The sequence below is a fragment of the Papaver somniferum genome, unplaced genomic scaffold (assembly GCF_003573695.1).
Source record: "Papaver somniferum cultivar HN1 unplaced genomic scaffold, ASM357369v1 unplaced-scaffold_43, whole genome shotgun sequence".
Taxonomy (NCBI): Eukaryota; Viridiplantae; Streptophyta; class Magnoliopsida; order Ranunculales; family Papaveraceae; genus Papaver; species Papaver somniferum.
Window position 1 is genome coordinate 1,083,439 of NW_020646860.1, and position 19,214 is coordinate 1,102,652.

Genomic DNA, 19,214 nt, shown 5'->3' on the forward strand with positions numbered 1-19,214 from the left:
GCCCCTGATTTTTATATTTAGTCCCCTTATGTGTGTAGAATTTTTTTTTAATCCCCCTCATTCTCAAAATCTGGCTCTGCCACTGATGGCATCTAAAGATTCTAAACGAAGTACACGATTGTATATCAACACTATCGCCAAATTCTCGTTTTGTGAGCCAAAACTGAAGGGATCAACTTGTCACGGTAATAGCACCTCTTAATGGTGCAGTCCGCTCTCATATACAAGAAAAATAATTAACTGTTTGTAAATTATCTCTTCTTCTAACAAAATCTTCCCCTTTGATCAAAAAATTAACTGTATTTGAATGGGTTTACCGACTCCACTTGACCTTAGGCCAAGCATTATGGTGCAGGTCATCCATTCCCTATCCCTCAAATAAAGGGAAGGGATATCACAAAGAAGGCAACCTCACTATGGTGCGCTTATTTCCCTTCCCTACACGATACATAAACTCAGCAGCCGTATGAATAGTGCTTAAGTCAACTCGCTGACTTGACCAATATGACTGCTCAGTTTCCGTTTTATAAACATAAGTATTCACAGACCACACGGATTTCCCTTTTCACCTTCTTCTCTATTTTTTCCTCCTCTCAAAACCCTTTCAAACCACTTCTATCCCATTTTGATTTTCATAGTGATTCATTGTTGTTCTTCGGCTTAAATTAAAAGGGTTTGATCGTTACTCTCAGGTGAAACAAATCCATTCTTCAATTTCGAATTTCATGCACATAATCATCAAAGGTGAGTGATTCTAATCTTAGGGTTTAAAATTAATGTGATTTTGATTTTGATGAAATTGTTGATATTAGGTTGGTTAGGTATGTCGTATGCTATTCAGTAATATAATAAAAACATAGATTTAGTGAAAAATCCATAATTATTACTTTTTGTGTGTGTTGATTTATGTTGAATGAAATGTTTGTAAACTACTATTTTACCGATGTGTAACATTGATTGACTTGTATGTATGTATTGATTGGTTGTCCTGTTTGTTCCTGAAATTGCTCCCGACCCTCTTTTGTCTGAAAAATTATGTAAGAAATATTTAGTTTATTACTATTATCACCAACTATGTGGAAAAACTTAACAAATTAATAGAACTTACCAAATCTTCGTGGCTCGCACCGCTTTTGATTTGCCGATATATAGCGTTAATAATAGACACGAATTCTCTGACATATTTTTTGATTGCTTTCATCTTGGTTTTTAAGGCTCCTCAATCTCTTCCATTAGGATTGCCATTGCGTTCGACAAAAATTTGGTGAACCCAAATATAGCAGTTTTTTTGTTGCGAACCCACAATTTCATCCGCACTCACATAAATAAATGCAGCAGTAAAATCAATCTCTTCCCGTTGCACAAAATTGTTAACCATTTTGGATCAAACAAAAATATAAGAACTTGTGTAGTAGAAGATAAATATAAAAATCAAAGAAGTATAGTAAGAAGAACATAAATAAGAAATCATTTGATGTAAGAAGAAGAGAAAAAAGAAATCAATTCATTTGGGGTGATTTGAGTAGAGAATTAGAGTGGTATATATAGAGGATTTTGAAAAAATGACCATTAGGATCCGACGGTGGAGAAGATAGAGCCTTTATTAATGATGGATGGTTAGGATCGGGTGTGAGAGAGGTGTAACCGAAAAAAGGTCAAAAAAATAAATTTACGGAAACGGAAACTCAGTAGCCGTGTAAAATGATACGGCAACTTAGTAGCCGTATCAACTGCCATACGACTACTGAGTTTCCGTAAAGCGTAAATTTATACGACTACTGAGTTTCCGTGTGATTTTCCTTCCCTACAAGGCGGATCAGATCTGATCCACTTTGCGTTGTATGGAAGGGATATCCTACTCATGTAAGGATATGGAAGATCATAATGGGTGGATTTTTATCTTTTTCCCTACATATGAGGTGTAGGGTAGGGAAAAGGGGCACCATATTGCTTGACCTTAATATGAGTCTGCGTATGGGTCTGTGTCATGCTCACACCTCCTGATACATAATTAGTTAACTTCAGTTAACCTTTGATGCTTTCCCCAAAACAATCTCAAGGCTGCATGATTTGTCAATGAAAGATCTTACATGAATGAGAGACGTATCTACTGAACAATTGTTCATGAGGAGTAAAGGCATGAAATGAACTGAGTAAATGCATGCAACGAATTGAGTAACTCACTCATGAATATGTTTTTTTTTTTTTTTTGAGGAAAAAAGGAGATATTAAGAGGAAAAAAGGTATATACAGGGTTATGTACAAAAAAGATTAAGAAATCTCTTCCCAAAAGAAAAACAAAAAACCTCAAATTATATATGCAGAATTTGATCCCATTGATGAATAATTTGATTCATCGTAAAGTCCTTGAAAATATCCGTAGAAGAACTCCATAGGCACACGTCCAGCTTAATTGCATACACCAATTCATCTCTGTTCTTCGATCTTCCTCGATGATTCCTCCTATTTCTTTCCAACCATAACTCCCAACAGATTGCATACGGAAGTAAATGCTAGACTAACTTGATCCTAGGAGAAACCCTTTCAACTTTCCAGCTCATCATCATGCTCTTAAAATCTCTTGGCCTGGCCAGTTGAACTCTCAACGAAGTAATGAAAAAATCCCAGAAGTACTTAACCCAACTGCAATCAATGAAGAGATGATCTTGCGTCTCCACTTCAATATTACAAAAAAGACATAAATTAGAACTAATCACCACCCTCCTCTCCTGCAACATACTTCTCGTTGGAACCGAATCGTGCATAGAATCCCAGATGATGAACATAACTTTTGGAGGAACATACTTACTCCGTACAACCCTGTAAAACTCCCAGTCTGCATCGACATTGGTAATCTGCGTATATATACCTTTGGCAGTCCACTCCCCCACTATTTCGTCCTCTTCCTGCGCCAATTGCACGTTTCTCAGATCAAACTTAATCTCTAACAAATCAATACTCTCTGCCGGGTTAAGAACTCTTGAGAAATCAAACTTCCAATCTTTAGCCTTCATATCTACAACAGTCACTGATTTAAATCTGCTGAGCTTATAAAGTCTCGGATATTTCTCTCTCATAGACCTTCTTTCCAGCCAACAATCTAGCCAAAGGCGAATACTTGTTCCATTCCTCACCTGGATGGAAGCAGAATCATAAAAGTCATTGTTAGCCTTTAGAATTTCAAACCATAAACTCCTTCCAATTGTTTCCTTAACTTATAACGGAACCAAATGGGTTTCATCTGCTTTAGTTTTTTCACACACTATCTTTCTCCATATCGCAGATTTTTCCTTCGCATATCTGCCAAACCATTTCGCCAATAACGATCTATTTATAATCCTTAAACTCCTTATCCCTAGTCCTCAATTTATTTTTGGTTTTGCAGATTTCTTCCAAGATACCCAGGTCATCTTCCTCCTAACATCATCCTCTCCCCATAAAAACTTCCTCATTATGGTTGTTAACTTCTTTTCCACCGCAGCATGCATGTAGTAAACTGATGAGAAGTAGACAGCTATACTTTCAAGTGAGCTTTTTATTAAAGTAACTATCAGCTTTGTTCAAGAACTTCCTCTTCCATGGTGCTAATTTTTTCTTCATTCTCTCAATTACCACATCCCATATATCTGCACTCCTCTTACTAGCTCCAATTGGCAGTCCCAAGTAAGTAATCGGCAAAGGATCAACCTTACATCCCAGTTCCATAGCCAAATCATGAATCAAATTATCCGCTTCAATACTTGTCATCGAGCTCTTGTCTAGATTACTCATGAATATGATAACTAATAACTACTAACTATATAGTAAAAGGCTTTTGATAGGCATCCCAAGACATGGCTTCCGAAATAAATAATGCAATTTTGTAGATGCGAAAGTTGAATTGGAGTTTTTTTAATTAAGTTTATGTTATTTCAGTTTTCTACCAAGTTACCGTGAAACAGTAAAAAATGATGTGGGAGGAAACTGAATTACAACAATTAGTTGCATTGACAAGTGGATCCCGATTTCGAGAGAAAGATGTCATTTAAAAACCCATGGATCATCAAAGTGATTTTCACTATTTTGTTCAAATTCAGAAAATCTGACTCTCGATTAATTTCTAATTGATTTCTTCACAATTTCGTATTACTTATTAGATGCTTTTTTCAGTAAAATAATAAAGTTTTTAAGGTTCATGGTTTTTTTTTCTTTTTTTTTTCATATTTTTTTTATAGAACACCGATACTTAACTTTCTCTATTGTCACGAAAAACACCAAATTGGCGATTCCCTACCTCTTTAATGAATTTCAGAAATCCTAACGTTTATTTAAAGGATTTCAGAAAATGATTTCTTCATAATTTCATGTTACTTATTAAATGCTTATTAGTTATTCTAGTAAAATAAAGAAAGTTCTCTTCTCAAAGTTCATGTACACTGAGACTTAACTTGTTGCATTGCCAGGAGGAGCCCCAAATTTGCGATTCCCTACTTCCTTATAAATGACCAAAGTTAATGAGATTTTGAATCTACTTGGAAATCAGTATGTTAGCTTCCATGGGTATCCAGCATTGAAGCACCTAGCACTATGGCGGGTATTTGAATACTGGACCGAGAGCCGTTGTGGATCAAAGAGTGAGTTGGTTTGATGAAGCAGAGAAGTCTACAAATGATTCTTTATTCTTTATTCACAAAGACTGGTTGCAACTTGCAACAGTAAATGTAATGTTTGATTCAATTAAAATACATATTATTAAATTTTGCTTATAAAGATCTATGCAATCACATTTTATACAAGAAAACTAGCCGGGTTGTGTGGCTATGAGACGAGTTTTTCTTGTAAACGCCTTCTGATGCAGTGACTGTTTGTTTTTTCCCTTTCACTTTTCCTCAAATTCTCCCTATGTTAGTATACTCCAGCATCTCAATTTTCTTTTGTCTAGTTTTCAATGCATATTTTCAAAAAGACGTATTAGAATCAAATAATCATACAAAGAATGGTAGTAGTATATATATATATATTTTGGTGGTAGGTGGGTAGAACTTAGCAAGTGCGTGAGTGTTTAATTGAACTAACTAATCATATTTATTGTGATCTTTTTATTTTGTCATAAATGAATGACAACAACTAACTAATATAGTCACAAAATTATTTTAGATAGCTAGCTCGTTTATTTAAAGGATTTTCAGCACAACGCACAACCCTTTGACTTAACCACAACGCAAGTTCACTTTCAAGCTCTGACTTTAGAGTCCAAACAAAATCATTCGGCTGCTCCTTCCTCTCTCTCTGTGATGATGTTGTACATGAAACAGATGTACTAATGCTGTGGTATTAATCTCTGGTTTATCCAAATAAATTGTATCAGATGTTCTAAATAACTATCGAGTATACCAAAGTTTCCTAAAGACATACCTCTCGTTCCCATCAAAGATGTTTTCTAGCTAGACTTTGTGTTAGTGCTGTAGAGTTCCTGTTAGATTCATTCTACAAAAACAGGCACCCAAAGGAATTAAAAAAAGTTTGGGGTTTGGGGTTCAGCAAACTTGTATTATTAATGGGTTTGGGGTTTGGGGTTCAGCAAACTTGTATTTTTACCCAAAGGAATGTAAAAATCAGTACCTTGCTATTATTAATGGGTTTGGGGTTCAGCAAACTTGTATCTTGCATTCCCTGAACCAGTCTTCAATTTGGTCTGCACTTTTGGTCAGAACATTTATTCTTGCTTCATTGGCAAGAATAAAAGGATCGTCGCCGTACCATTTGGAGCTCACACATATATTTACTAAATTATTTTCCTTTATAATAAGATTTTCACTAGGATTTGTGTTGAACCATTCACAACTAAATAATACAACTCAATGTCCAAGTTTATAGACCAATTCAGTCACATTGGTCGCCAAACCGAACAACTCAATCACTTTAGGAATGGATACAATCCTGCATTGCTGCTACATGGATGCTTGACGTTAGTTCTGCTTCAATTGAGGCTCAGCTAGTCAGCTTGACGTGGATTTGGAAGACGTTTATGCCAACTCCACCCCATGAGTAAGAGGAGTATCATAGTTTTATGTCATAATAAATCTTGACGTTAGTAGAAGTTCAAGTTTTCTATTTATGCATCCAAGAGAAATCAAGAGCTTATCAAAGAACTGAGCATGCCCACACAAGATGTTGCAAACTATTAATTAAATATGATTTTTAAGGTTTTAATAAAAATTATAATTTATTATTTTCTTTTGTGAATGAAAATTTTATTAGTCCCACACCGTGGAGTTTCCACTTTTTAGTTGTTTTAAGAGACTATATAAGTTTTTTAGTCCCACATCGGGGAGTTCATCTTTTTTAAGTTGTATTATTCCATTATATAAAGAAATTCACTAGTTTTGTAAAATCTATGGGAAAGGGGTTGCTCTATATTTTAGAGGGACCCCTGTGGGAAAATATTTTCTTTTGTTTTCTTATGCACTCGCGATTTTCCTTAAGGTTTTTTCTTCGGAGTTCCACGCTCAAGTTGAGCATCTACTACATATGCTAGTATTAGGTGTAGTAGGGTGTTTTATCCTGGAGATATCCGTCCTGTGAGGGCTATAGCATCACTCTTGAGTGTAGCCGGGCGCTAATGTCTTAAGGGCAGCGTGTTGAACACATGACTCACTCTGTTTTTCAAAGTTTTTCCTTGTTGTTGTTGTGGAGATATGGGAAGCTCGCTCGTTTCGTCAAATCCATCACTTCCATTACAAAAGAGCTAAGTAGCAATAACTTTTCCTTATTTGATTTTTATTTGTTTTGATTATTGCATCCAACAATCTTAAGACATTAGAATTTGTAATAATCATGGATGTTATTTGTGGAGGGAAAAACGAAAAACGAATTTATGGTCAGCTATAGAGTTTCAAGTTTATCTCTTATCCTAAACGGAATTTTGTTGAGCCCTTTTGACATGATGTATAAGACATCCTAAACAGAATTTCGTAGAGTTTCTGGAGTTGTAAAAGTATTTTTTTTTTTGATATTTTACAAAGTAGAGAAACGTTTCTGAAAAATTCTGACGAGCAGAAATTTGACGTTGACTAAATTAGTTTTTATGGGGTAACCATGAGTTTTTTGATATGGTGATTTAAACGAAGTTTGTAGATCTAGATGTTATCTTCAAAACTCATATTTTATTTTCCGATTCAGAACTAAGGTTTGTGAGATGTGGTGTATTAGGTGATTGGGAAATTACCGTGTCCGTGGTCAAAGTATAAACGAAGATTATGACATGAAATTGGAAAGGGACATGGATACCAAGAACATGTGGATGAACAAAAGTCTTCCGAAGATGACAAAGGAGAGAACATCAAACAACTCTAAGCGTAGTCCTCAGAATAAAGGTATGTTTCATAAAACTGAATCCGGCATTACTTTAATTAAGGGTGATTGTTATGTTTGTAAAATTCCTGGCCACGCGGAAGTAAATTGTAGACAACATAAAAACCTTAATAAGTAGAAAGTTAATGCTAATTTAGTTGAAACAAACTAGAACGAGTTCATTGGCATGATGTCGGAAGTTATTTTAATTACCAATGTGAGAGACCAGTAAGTGGACTCTAGAGCCACCAAGAATGTTTGTTGAAACAGAGACTTGTTCACTTCCTATCAGAGGATAGGGGATGTCGAAAAACTCTTTTTGAGTAACTCATCTGCAATAGAGGTTGCATAAAAGGAAAAGGTCGAGCAGAAGCTCATATATGTAATATTCTCACATTGAATGAAGTTTTTATGTTCCGAGCATATGCGAGAATCTTGTATCTTGTTCTGTTGTAGATGGAAAAATATTTAAGATCTTAATTGAATCTGGAAAACTTGTTGTAACTAGGCAGTGATTTTTTAAGCAAGAGTTATAGGACTTTGGGTCTATATAAGCTTCACGGAAAAACTGATGATATGAACATAGTTGATTCTTGTGCTTTCTTTGTGTGATTGATTATTTTACGTGGTAGACTTGGAACCGTAAACTTATAAGTCAATGCTTAACTGGCTAGCATACGCTGCGTACCCAAATTTAGTTTGGATTTTGAACACAAAAGTGAAATCTGTGAAGAATCAAAATATGCTATAAAACCTATTATCACAAATGTTCATAATAATTCTAAGCCTTTAGAATTAATTCAGTTAGGCCTAGTTGACATGAGTTCAACCCAAAACCACTGTGGTAAAAGATGGTTTATAATTTCCGTAGATGATTGTACGAGGTACTATCTTGTATACTTTCCTAGGGATAAGGATGACACCTTAGAAGCCTTAAGATGTATAAACTTGAAGTTGGAAACCAATTAGAATCCTTGAACATAACAACCGTATCCTTAAGGAGATGATAATTGCCATGTTGATTAGTTCAGGATTACCTGCGGCCTTGTGGGGGGAGGCAGTCCTCTTAACTAGTATATCCTGAATAGAGTACCCTTTTAAGGATCAGATTAAACTCCACATGATTTATGGAAAGGTAGATGACCTTCTTATGAATGCGTCAAAGTGTGGGGGTGTTTGACTAAGATTGTAATTCCTCTTCCTAAAATAACTAGATTGAAACCAAAAATGTCGATTGTGTCTTCATATAAGGTATCCTGAGTATACTTCTACATATAGATTTTTGGTTGTCTGTTCTGATTTTTTCTGACTTTGGTGTGACTATTATTACGGAATCTAGGGATGTTGAGTTCTTTGAACATGTTTATTCTAAACCTGTACCTCATTAGATATGTGTTGTTGATCCCCTAGATTTATTTTCAAATATTCAGAACTTATTTTAAAGGAAGATGAAGTTGATGTTGAGCCTAAGAGAAGTAAAACAATTAGACTTGAGACTTCTTATGAAACCGACTTCATAATATGACTAGCTTAGTCTGAGCCCCAGACTTGTAAAGAATCCTTGATATCTACTGAAACCTCATTCTGGTAAGAAACTTCATTTAGTGAAATGGACTCAGTCCGTCGGAACCAGACTTAGGAGCTTGCTAGTTTACCTCCAGGGAGTAAGATCATGGGATGTAAATGAGTCTTTAAGAGGAAACGATAGGTAGATGTAACTACGGAAAAATATTAAGCTAAGTTGGCAGCTAAAGGCTATAAACTAAAAGAAGGTGTAGATTTCCTTGATTCTTATTCACTTGTGACGAGAATTACTTCTGTTGGGATGCTAATTGATATTGCTGCCATAAACAACATGGAGATACATCAGATGGATGTTAAGATAACTTTTCTAAAACCGTGAATTAGCTAGATAAACAAATTTACATAGACCAACCTGAGGAATTTGTAGTGAAAGGTTATGAAGACAAAGTTTGTAAATTGACATGGAATAAGCACGTAAACAATGACATGGAAAATTTGATCATGTGATAATGTGTAGTGGATTTAAGTTAATGAATCTTACAAGTGTATTTACAAGTAACTTGTTAAGGATGCCTGTGTGATTGTATGCTTTTATGTTGATGATATGCTTATATTTGATACAAACATAGATGTGATTAATTCCATTAAAAACATGCACTAAATGAGAACGTTGACTAGAAAGACTTAGGCTCTTTTGATGTAATCTTAGGGATGAGGATTAGAATATAATCAAAAAATTATAGTCTTAGTCGTTCTCATTATGTTGAATTTGTGCTTATGAGATACAATCAGTCTGATTGTAAGCTCGCGTGTACTCCATACGATTCTTCTTGTAGACTCGAGAAAAATAAGGGTAATGGAGTATCTTAACTTGAATACTCAAGAGTTATAGGATGTATGATGAATTTAATGAATTGTAAGAGTCCAGACATTGCCTATATTGTGAGTAAGTTAAGTATATATACTTGTAGTCCATAACAAGAGCATTGGGATGCACTTAGTAGAGTATTATGGTACCTAAAATACTCTATTACCTTTTGTTTGATTTATGAAAGGTATCTTGTTGTCCTTGAGGGACTTTGTGATGCAAACTGGATAGTTGACTCAAAGGAGTCTAAGTATACGAGTGGATATGTTTTCACTCTAGCAAGAGGGTTTGTTTTTGGAAAATTTTCAGACAAACATATATTGCTCAATTCATTATGGAATCTGAAAGTATTGCGTTAGATAAAGCATGAGAGGGGGCCGAGTGCCTAAGATGCTTTTTAGAAGACATTCCTCTCTGGCATAGGCCTGTGCCAGCTATATCTATACATTGTGTTAGCTAAGGTATAATAGCTAAAGCTAAAAATAACTAATCTCAATCGGCATTATTTCCATTGAGTGGATAAAGTCCAAGGAGAATATCGTACAACCTTTGACGAAAGGTTTATACAAAGAGATAGTCAAAAATGCATCGAGGGGGATGGGGCTTTAAGCTGATAAATTAAACTTGCCATGAATGATACTCAACCTTGCTGACTGGAGATCCCAAGATCAAGGTTTCTAATGAGACAAATAATTTGTGGTGGGTAAAGGTAAACACTATCAGAGAATTTCATTCTCTGTCCCTTCCCTATGGTGTAAACGTGATAGTGTGACTGCATGTGAAGGATGACTTTTAAGAAGTCTTAATGAGTTCTATAGTTTCAATATAAGGTTGAAGTGGGGTGTAGCAGTAAGACTCTTTATGGAAACTCACCTATCTGAATGGGGACGCTTCCTATGAGAATATGATCTTTGATTCTCTAGAGCATTCTGAGAAACAGGATATGTCCAGGGCCAAATTGGACGAAATGGCACGAGCTTGGCAGCAACCTTGGAGATATCATCCGTGGTCGTTATCGCGAATTACATCAAACGCTAGCAGTTCAAGATCACATAGTTCAATGTCTCTAGCAAGTAATTCCGGTAATATCTCACTGAGCAAAGGTTCAAGACCTCATGGACTCCTCTGCCTAAAATGGTATTTCCTGCGCTTTTTATGTGATTTTCGTTTTTGATGGTTTTGTTATTACTGGAACTTAGGACCTAAGGGTCACTAAGGGTTCACTAGTTCATGCTTTTTCACTTTGGTGAAAGGAACCTTTAGTCTCACTTGTGAGGAACTAAAGATGAAATCTCTCAATACTATATGATTTTTGCAATCCGTAGTATGACCCTGGGGTCAACACATTGTTGTGTGAGGGAGATGACGTTGGAATGGCTAGTATGATTTCATCATGCACGATCTGTATGTCTGTTCAGTCAGTTCGGGTCGTGAGATTGGGTTGTTGGTTTACCAAGATCTATCTGTGTTTTCGCGTTTTATTGAGTTTTCATTCATGTGGGGGATTGTTGGAAAACGATTAATTAAATATGATTTTTAAGGTTTTAATAAAGACTATAATTTATTGTTTTCTTTTGTGAATGAAAAAATTATTAGTCCCACACCGTGGAGTTTCCACTTTTTAGTTGTTTTAAGAGACTATATAAGCTTTTTAGCCCCACATCGGGGAGTTCATCTTTTTTAAATTGCATTATTCCATTATATAAAAAAATTCACTACTTTTGTAAAATCTACGGGAAAGGGGTTGCTCTATATTTTAGAGGGACCCCCAAGGGAGAATATTTTATATTGTTTTCTTATGCGCTCGCGATTTTCTTTAAGGGTTTTTTCGGAGTTGCCAAGCTCAAGTTGAGCATCTACTACATATGCTAGTAGTAAGTGTAGTAGGGTGTTTTATCCTGGAGATATCCGTCCTGTGAGGGCTATAGCATCACTCTTGAGTGTAGACGGGCGCTAATATCTTAAGGGCAGCGTGTTGAACACGTGACTCACTCTGTTTTTCAAAGTTTTGCCTTGTTACTGTTGTGAAAATATGGGAATCTTGCTCGTTTCGCCAAATCCATAACTTACATTACAAAAGAGCTAAGTATCAATAACTTTTGCTTATTTGATTTTTCTTTGTTTTGATTATTGCACCCAACACAAGATTCCCAAGGCGCTCACTTCCTACGGAGTATTCTCAAGGCTTCATTAATCAATGAAGAGCGTGTTTCTGGAAACAACATGGTCATACCGGAGGAACCAAAAATATAATGCAAGGCGATTGTTTACAACTACAGTCGTCGGTGTTTTATTCGGTTTTATCTTTTGGCACAAAGGAGACAAAACGTAAAAATTTCATCTCCTTCAGGAGACTTGGAGATTAGCTAAGACTTTAGGTTTTGTATCTTACGAAATTCATTTTTTGTTACAGGTCTAAACAAGAGGACTTGCAGAATCTGCTTGGAGCTATGTACGCTGCAACTCTGTTCCTTGGAGCGGGTAATGTATCTTCTGTTCAGTCTATCGTGGCAGCTGAGAGAACTGTTTTTTATCTTGAAAGGGTTGCGGGTATGTACTCAGCCATGCCCTACGAATTTTCACAGGTGAAATACTACTATGTTATTCTTTGCCGGAAACCAAAAGATTGGTTGCTTTGCCGGAAAGATACGATTTTCGTTAATTAACGAATTCAGATGTTGTTCACGAAAAGGCACCAAATCGTGAAAGGGCAGTCATTGTGTATAAACCTTATTATGATTGATTGATTTGAGGAAAACATAACCCTAACAGTACGAGAAGATACGTCTCTTGAATGAAAAGACGTTACCTAGCAACTGCTTTACAGAATAATTTTCCCGTACACGCCTTTTAGGCTTTGCAGACACGATTCTTCAGTTGAATAAATAATGTCGGCCGAACGCGCGCCTGACCAGTTTGATCACATTCATACAATATCTCTGTTCGATCTCTTCTCCCAATTTGAATTTTTTCCCTCTGATCTTTACTAGCACTCACTTTTTTTTTTTTTTTGAGGATTTCAAACATCTTGCAGTGCTGAGTGCTGAATTCTTTTTTTTTTTGCTTATTTTGTTTCTGAAGCATGGTGCTGAATTCTGTTGATCTCTTTTTACTGTCAACAAAATGTTTTTGTTGATTACAATTCAATGTTTATACAATTTTGGTTCACAGATTCAGGAAAATCCATACTTTGGTAAGTGGAAATCACGTTATGTCTTTATACTAATTTCACGTTAAGTCGTTATGTCTGTTGATTTAGGTTTTCTATGGGTTTAAATCATGGAGGAAACAACAATCTCATTCGGTGATGAAAATTTAATGAGGATTCAGACGGATTTACAAAGAAACACTATATTCAGTATGAAATTTGCTGTTAGAGAAACCATCTCTCACTTCCTTTAGAATAGGAAGAGCATAATAAATTTTCGGATAGGTTTCCTCAAGTTTGGATAATTGCAGGCGATTTATGGAATTCAGTAAGAAGAGAGGCGTTTTGTGGAAGTAAACTAATGAACTAAAGTTTTTGCGATGCTCTACAATATCTAAAAAATCAAAGTTTGGATAATATAAGTGTAACGATACCATGGTTGGCACTTTTATATGTGGTTAAGCACCGATTAAAGCATTCAAAGTAGACCAACTGTACTCTAAAAAATCTCCTCCCAAGACTCACGAGGTATAGAGCTTCTTTTTCGGTCCTGTGATTTTTAATTTTTTTGTAAGTCGTGCTAGATATCGAGTAATTTGGAATTAGTTCAAATGGGTAGGAAATAATCACTCTTGCAGATGCACATAAATTGTTTCATCAAATTCTTAAATCATCAATAGTTGTCTCCATCATTTGGTTTAGTGTTTTGAGTTTCTTATTCAGGAGAGAGAAAAGTGGGAAATGGGAATATGTACTAACAGATTAACATGAGATGATGTTAATGAAGGAGGGCCTTTTGAGATGCGAAATTCTTGGAAGTGGTTATGACTGCTGAGGTTGGTGTCCTGTCTTCTCGCCGAATTCATTTTTGAAGTTCTTCTGCTTTGTTTTATTAAAATAATCATTATGATGCTTGATTTTCATCTGGGCCTTTCACCTATAATCACTAGGTGTAAGAAGCATTATGTACATTTTTAAATTTAACCTCTTTTGAGTTCGAAAATTTTGTCGGACTCATACTTCGTTCTTTCCTTCTTATCTTTGAGTGTCTAATTAATGATGCAACTGTTATTAATTATGCAAATGTCTAATTAACGATAAAATCTTCTTTTTTCAAACAAAAATCTTTTTGGTTATTCATTGTTTGTTAGATTTTTTGTTAAGACCTTAGATTGCATATATGATCTTCAACTTATTATGTTTTTTCCATAAATCAAAACTGTTTTGTCTTCATGAGCAATGAAAATCTTTTCAAATAGTTGACTTACTGCACATTGTTATGGTGTTCTTTATTTTTTTTCTTCCTGTCAATTTGGCTGACATGGTTCTTGACTCTTTATACGTATATCTCTATTGGTTTCTTATCACAGTGTACCAATATTTATTTGTTTTAAAATGAAGCTCTTATTCTGTGTGACTTCATGACAGGAAGGATCAGCGCCCATGGGGAAAATGGGCTGGTGATATCAGGGACAAACAATTGGTACACCATTCGAAAGCTGCTCTTCCCACAGTTATAAATTTTAAATGTCTTGCTTACATGTTAATGTATGCATGCAGCCATGCAGGAAATCGTTTCGTGACCAACTTATCACGTTACACACAGCCCATTATGTGTTATTAAATTGAATTATTTGTTCTTTAAACTGTACTGTCTAAGTTTATATTGCATGGAATATTGGTCATGCACGCCGACTTAGGACCATCCCGTTATGTTTGTTTGTATGCATTTCAGGGTCTATATGATAGTGTTTCTGGATAGTGTAGTGAATGTTAACCTCTTTGTACGAAAAATACATCATGGAACTTTCATCATTTCGATTTCTACAGCTGCTTTGATGTTAGCTAGACCACCCCGTCATATTACAGTTCCACTAAGAAAGGTAAAGCACCAATTGAAATTTTTAATACTGATAACAATGGAACCGTTGCGCCGCTGCTCTCTGCAAAATTGAAACCCAACTACACTGTGAGCTTTCCAGTTCAATCTTATATGTATGCACCAACATTTTTTAATCTGACCTTCTCAATTAATTTTGCAGGCTGTTAATGTCTTCGTATGCACCACCACCGCTATCAAATTACACATTGAAAATGGCTGGCACTATTTTGCCTGCGCAACTCTCGGTGTAGCAAGATAGTAGTGGGTGTTGACGGTGACTTTTGGTGCACAAACGCGAGAATAAATTGGACATACCCGTTGCAAGGTTGAGTGCCACCAGAAAATACGATATATAATTCGAGTGCTTTTTTGAAATGGAAGATAGCACTTCTGTTGTTTTTGGCGCTCTAGACGATGATCCAGAAGTTGTTCATCACACCGTTTCCAAGCTTTTGAGTGGGTTGGAGGTAATTACTATTGGTGTTGCAGGTGGAAAATTAGCTTCTGCAGCAAATACATATAACCATATACCAAGGCATATATTTTTATAGGTAGACGTACAAATAGTTGAAGCTCTCCGAATGTTCAGAAACCGTAAGTTTTGATGATGAATTTTGAAAGTGGGGACTTCTGAGGTTCGGTTGGTTAAGCTTCATGGCAATCTAATTGCAAACTCATAATAATCATCCGGATGACATTAGAGACCTCCGAGCGAATAGCTTTAGAAACATTTTGCACATTTAGATGCATGACAAGAAAACTTCCTGCAAAATAGAATAGGTCCCCACAAATAATCACTGAACTAGCCCGTGCATTTGCACGGGCAGAAAAGACCTTGTCTTATTATAAAGGAAAAAATAATTTAGTAAACCTATGTGTGAGCTCCAAATGGTACGGTGACAATCCTTTTGTTCTTGCGAATGAAGCAGTGCAAGTGTTCTACGTAGATGACCAAAAGTGCAGACCAAATTGGAGACTGGTTCAGTGAATGCAAGATGGGGAACTTAGGGGGAGACCCAAAAAAAAAATATTCTCATTCTCAGATCTACAATTAATTTTGGGTACCGTGACACCCATAATTATTTCCGTGACACCCATAATTATATGAAATTATTAAAAATTTCTGCATGACGGATTATGCATCTGCATGACTGAGTTATGCATCAGGAGTATAATTGGCAACTCAACTTGGACATAACATATCTAAAAATCCGCACCTTAGAAATTTACAAATTTTATATGGTTGGAAATCTTTTAAAGAGAGCTACGCAACGAGTACAAACAACAATATCAAATTTGTTTTTCATGAAAAAATCGGAGGTGATCATCGTTTTAGGCAAAATTTTCGAAAACTTGATACATAACCATTATGCAGCCACCAAAAAGGATGCATAACGCATTATGCAGACGCATAACGAATTATGCAACCATTTTCTCGACTGCATAACAAATTATGCATCTGCATAACAAAGTTATGCATCTATAACAAGTTATTTAGCCATTGTATTAGTGCGTACATAAAAAATAGATGCATAATGCATTATGCATCTATTTTCTCGATGCATAAAAGATTGTGCAACAATTTTCTCGATGCATAATGCATTATGCAGCCATATTTTCGGATGCTTAACAGGTTATGCATCCACTTTCACGACTGCATAACATGTTATGCAGATATTATTATAGGTGCATGACAAGTTATGCAGTTTTTGTTTTTGTTGGTTTCAATAGTAACAAAAAAGTTGTTGCATGATGTATTATGCAACTGTTTTCTGTACTGCATAACAAGTTATGCAAAACCTTTTGTAGATGCATAACAGGTTATGCAACCGTTTTCATAGTTGCATAACAAATTATTCAACAACATTTCTCCATTTTCTCTGTCAGACCAACAACATCCATAACTACCAGACTCCATTACACCTTCAACAAATCTCTCCCAGAATTAAGAGAGGATTCTCTTGACATGAAATGTATTGAAACTACTTCATCTTCATCCAAATGACTTGATGTCATTTTGACTTCATTATTGGCATTGTCATTATTATGAGATGGGTAATCAATCTCAGTAGTATCCATGGCAAATATATGAACTTGAAATTTTGAATCCCCATCATATCTGAAAAGTATAACATGCTCCTTGGTTCCTCTTATTGTGGTGCTATCTTTTTTGTACTTCCTTTTAACATTCATGACAAAATTTGTATCTTATCTATCACAAACAGGTGAAGGTGGGAAATGTTCCGCGTTACTCAACTTTGGGTCAACCGGTGGAAGCATCTTAGCTATTGCTAATCTACAATCAGAAGAAAAATTTGCAGGCAGAGGTGCACTTGGAACATGTATGTTGCTCAGGTTTTGCTGCTTTAGTCATACATACAATAGCTTAGTGAATTTCTTTGGTGTTGTATATTGCTCTGGAACTGTTATCCTGAGATGGATAGATGGACCTCACCTTGTGCGGGTTCCTTAGATGTTAAATGGCCTATTGTAGACTCATCGGCATGCTGACAACTAAATCATTAGCCCATTGTTTACAGTTAGAGAGTGTGATTTTGTTAACCGATTCTAATTTTGAACGTTTTCCCTTTCATTTATGTGTAGGTTGTATCCACGCTAGATGAAAGTCATGGAAGATCTTCTTGCATTCTTAGATGGCACTGATGCAAAGGGAAATGATTAATTGCTTTGCCTGTGTCATTCACAATATTGGTGGACCTGGATTGCCTGACACTGAATCACAACAATATCTTGCTCAAATTGCTAAAACCGCTGCAATTGTACTTCAGAGTTTGTTTGCAAAGCATGTTTAAGGTTCTTGTGCAACATCAGTTGGCCCACTCCGATGAAGAAGGTAAGCATTTTGATGCATAATGCTTCTATGCTACTAATTTCCATAGAAGGGTGACATTGAGATTCATTGTTTATCGACTCCAATATACCTGTCTTCTTTCTCAGGAATGCCGATAAACAACTTGTATACAACCTGCCATGAATGTTTTCTAGTTAGCAGCCAAATTCCCTCTTGACGGAGTTGATTAAGACCAGAAGACATTCCTGTTATATCTGAAGCAATTACGAAGCTGTTAAGAGGAGATTGGCTGAATTTGTTCTGTAATAGGAGATTGGCTGAAGCTGTATGAGTTCTCTTTAACCTCCAATTTCACATTCATTAGTAACCCATCATTCATGTTCTTTACAAACTCCTCACTTCTTTCTTTTTGACTTCAAATATCTTTATGGCCGCACAAATCAATCACAGACAACATCTTCGACGAAAATTGTTGAAGACTAACTAGGCTGTGTGATTTGAAACAGTAAGAACACACCGAACGACCACCATACAACCTAAATCCTTTTCAAATTCGATTACAGCAGCTATAGTTATCTTCTCAACCACATCAATAGTTTCTCGATTTGATTTCAGATCTATAGTTTTGGATTGCAGAAACTGAAATTAAAAATTTGGGGCGCGTGAAAAATTCAGTAGAGAAGAAGAAAATAAATTGAAGAAGAAATCGTGAAGAAATATAATTTTAGAAATGGGTTTGGGAGTAATTTTTTCCCCAAAAATAGGGGCGCGCCTGAAGTTTTCTATCCGTGGGTTTCTCAGTGGAAAAATATGGGAGAATGGGTCTCCCTGTAGTTTTCACATGCAAGATACAGTCTTACAGAACCCGGCCCAAACCCATTAATAATAGCAAGGTACTCATTTTCTTATTCACCGAATTAGTTTAGCTATTTTTACATTCTAATATTTTGAAACCTGTTTTGAGGCCTACTGAATTTTTTTGAGGCATACTATATAATGCCAAAATAGGGTCACTAAATAAAAAACAACATCACCCCTTATCCACTCTTTTTGATAATGACATAACTACCCTTACATAATTCGTGTTAATGATTATGATTAGATTTGATTAGCTAGGAATTTTAAGGATTGATTAAAAATAAAATTATTAGTGGTGAATTAGTAGATAAATCAAATTTATGTGAGAGAGTTGGGATTTTTGAGAGGAAGAAGAAGAAGTGAAAAAACTTGGGTTTTGAATTTTGAGATTTTAGTGATTAGAAGTGACCAAAATGGGTGATTCAAATCAGAGGTAGACTTCTATACGAGGTTTAATTTCTTTTTATAAGTTGAATCTTTCAAAAAAATGAATTTTTAAAACCCAGATCTACTGACCAGATGAACAGTTCGGCTGATAACTTTTCAGCCGAACTTCACTCTGAAACTGACAAATTTAGGTTCGGTTGATTCGAACAAAATTTAGCAAAGTCCCATTAGCCGAACATAGTGTTTCTCTAAATCATACACTAGGTTCGGCTCAAAATTGATACTCCAAGATCAGCCGAACTGATCTTCTGAAAACCTTAATTTCATCTTTGAAATCATATTATATCGATCAAACAAAATAAAATCAATCAAAAACAAGATGGGTTTGTTACACATACATTCT

The 19,214-nt window shown here is 35.6% G+C and overlaps 1 protein-coding gene across 1 annotated transcript; it reads right to left on the reverse strand.

The window, feature by feature from the left end:
• Nucleotides 1–2,513: 2,513 nt before the first annotated feature.
• LOC113342547 lies at nt 2,514–3,747 on the reverse strand. The gene is made up of 2 exons (XM_026587056.1): nt 3,613–3,747; nt 2,514–3,134 (listed from the first exon to the last, which is right to left on the reverse strand). Exons 1-2 carry the CDS (start codon nt 3,745–3,747, stop codon nt 2,514–2,516), a joined length of 756 nt encoding a protein of 251 aa, XP_026442841.1.
• Between the last annotated feature and the right edge of the window lie 15,467 nt (nt 3,748–19,214).

Coding starts and splice junctions, on each gene's coding strand:
- LOC113342547 (XM_026587056.1), bottom strand. CDS start 3,747: ATGACAAGTATTGAAGCGGATAATTTGATTCATGATTTGGCTATGGAA. Junction 3,135..3,612: donor GTGCAGATATATGGGATGTG/GTAATTGAGAGA, acceptor GCTTCCATCCAG/GTGAGGAATGGAACAAGTAT.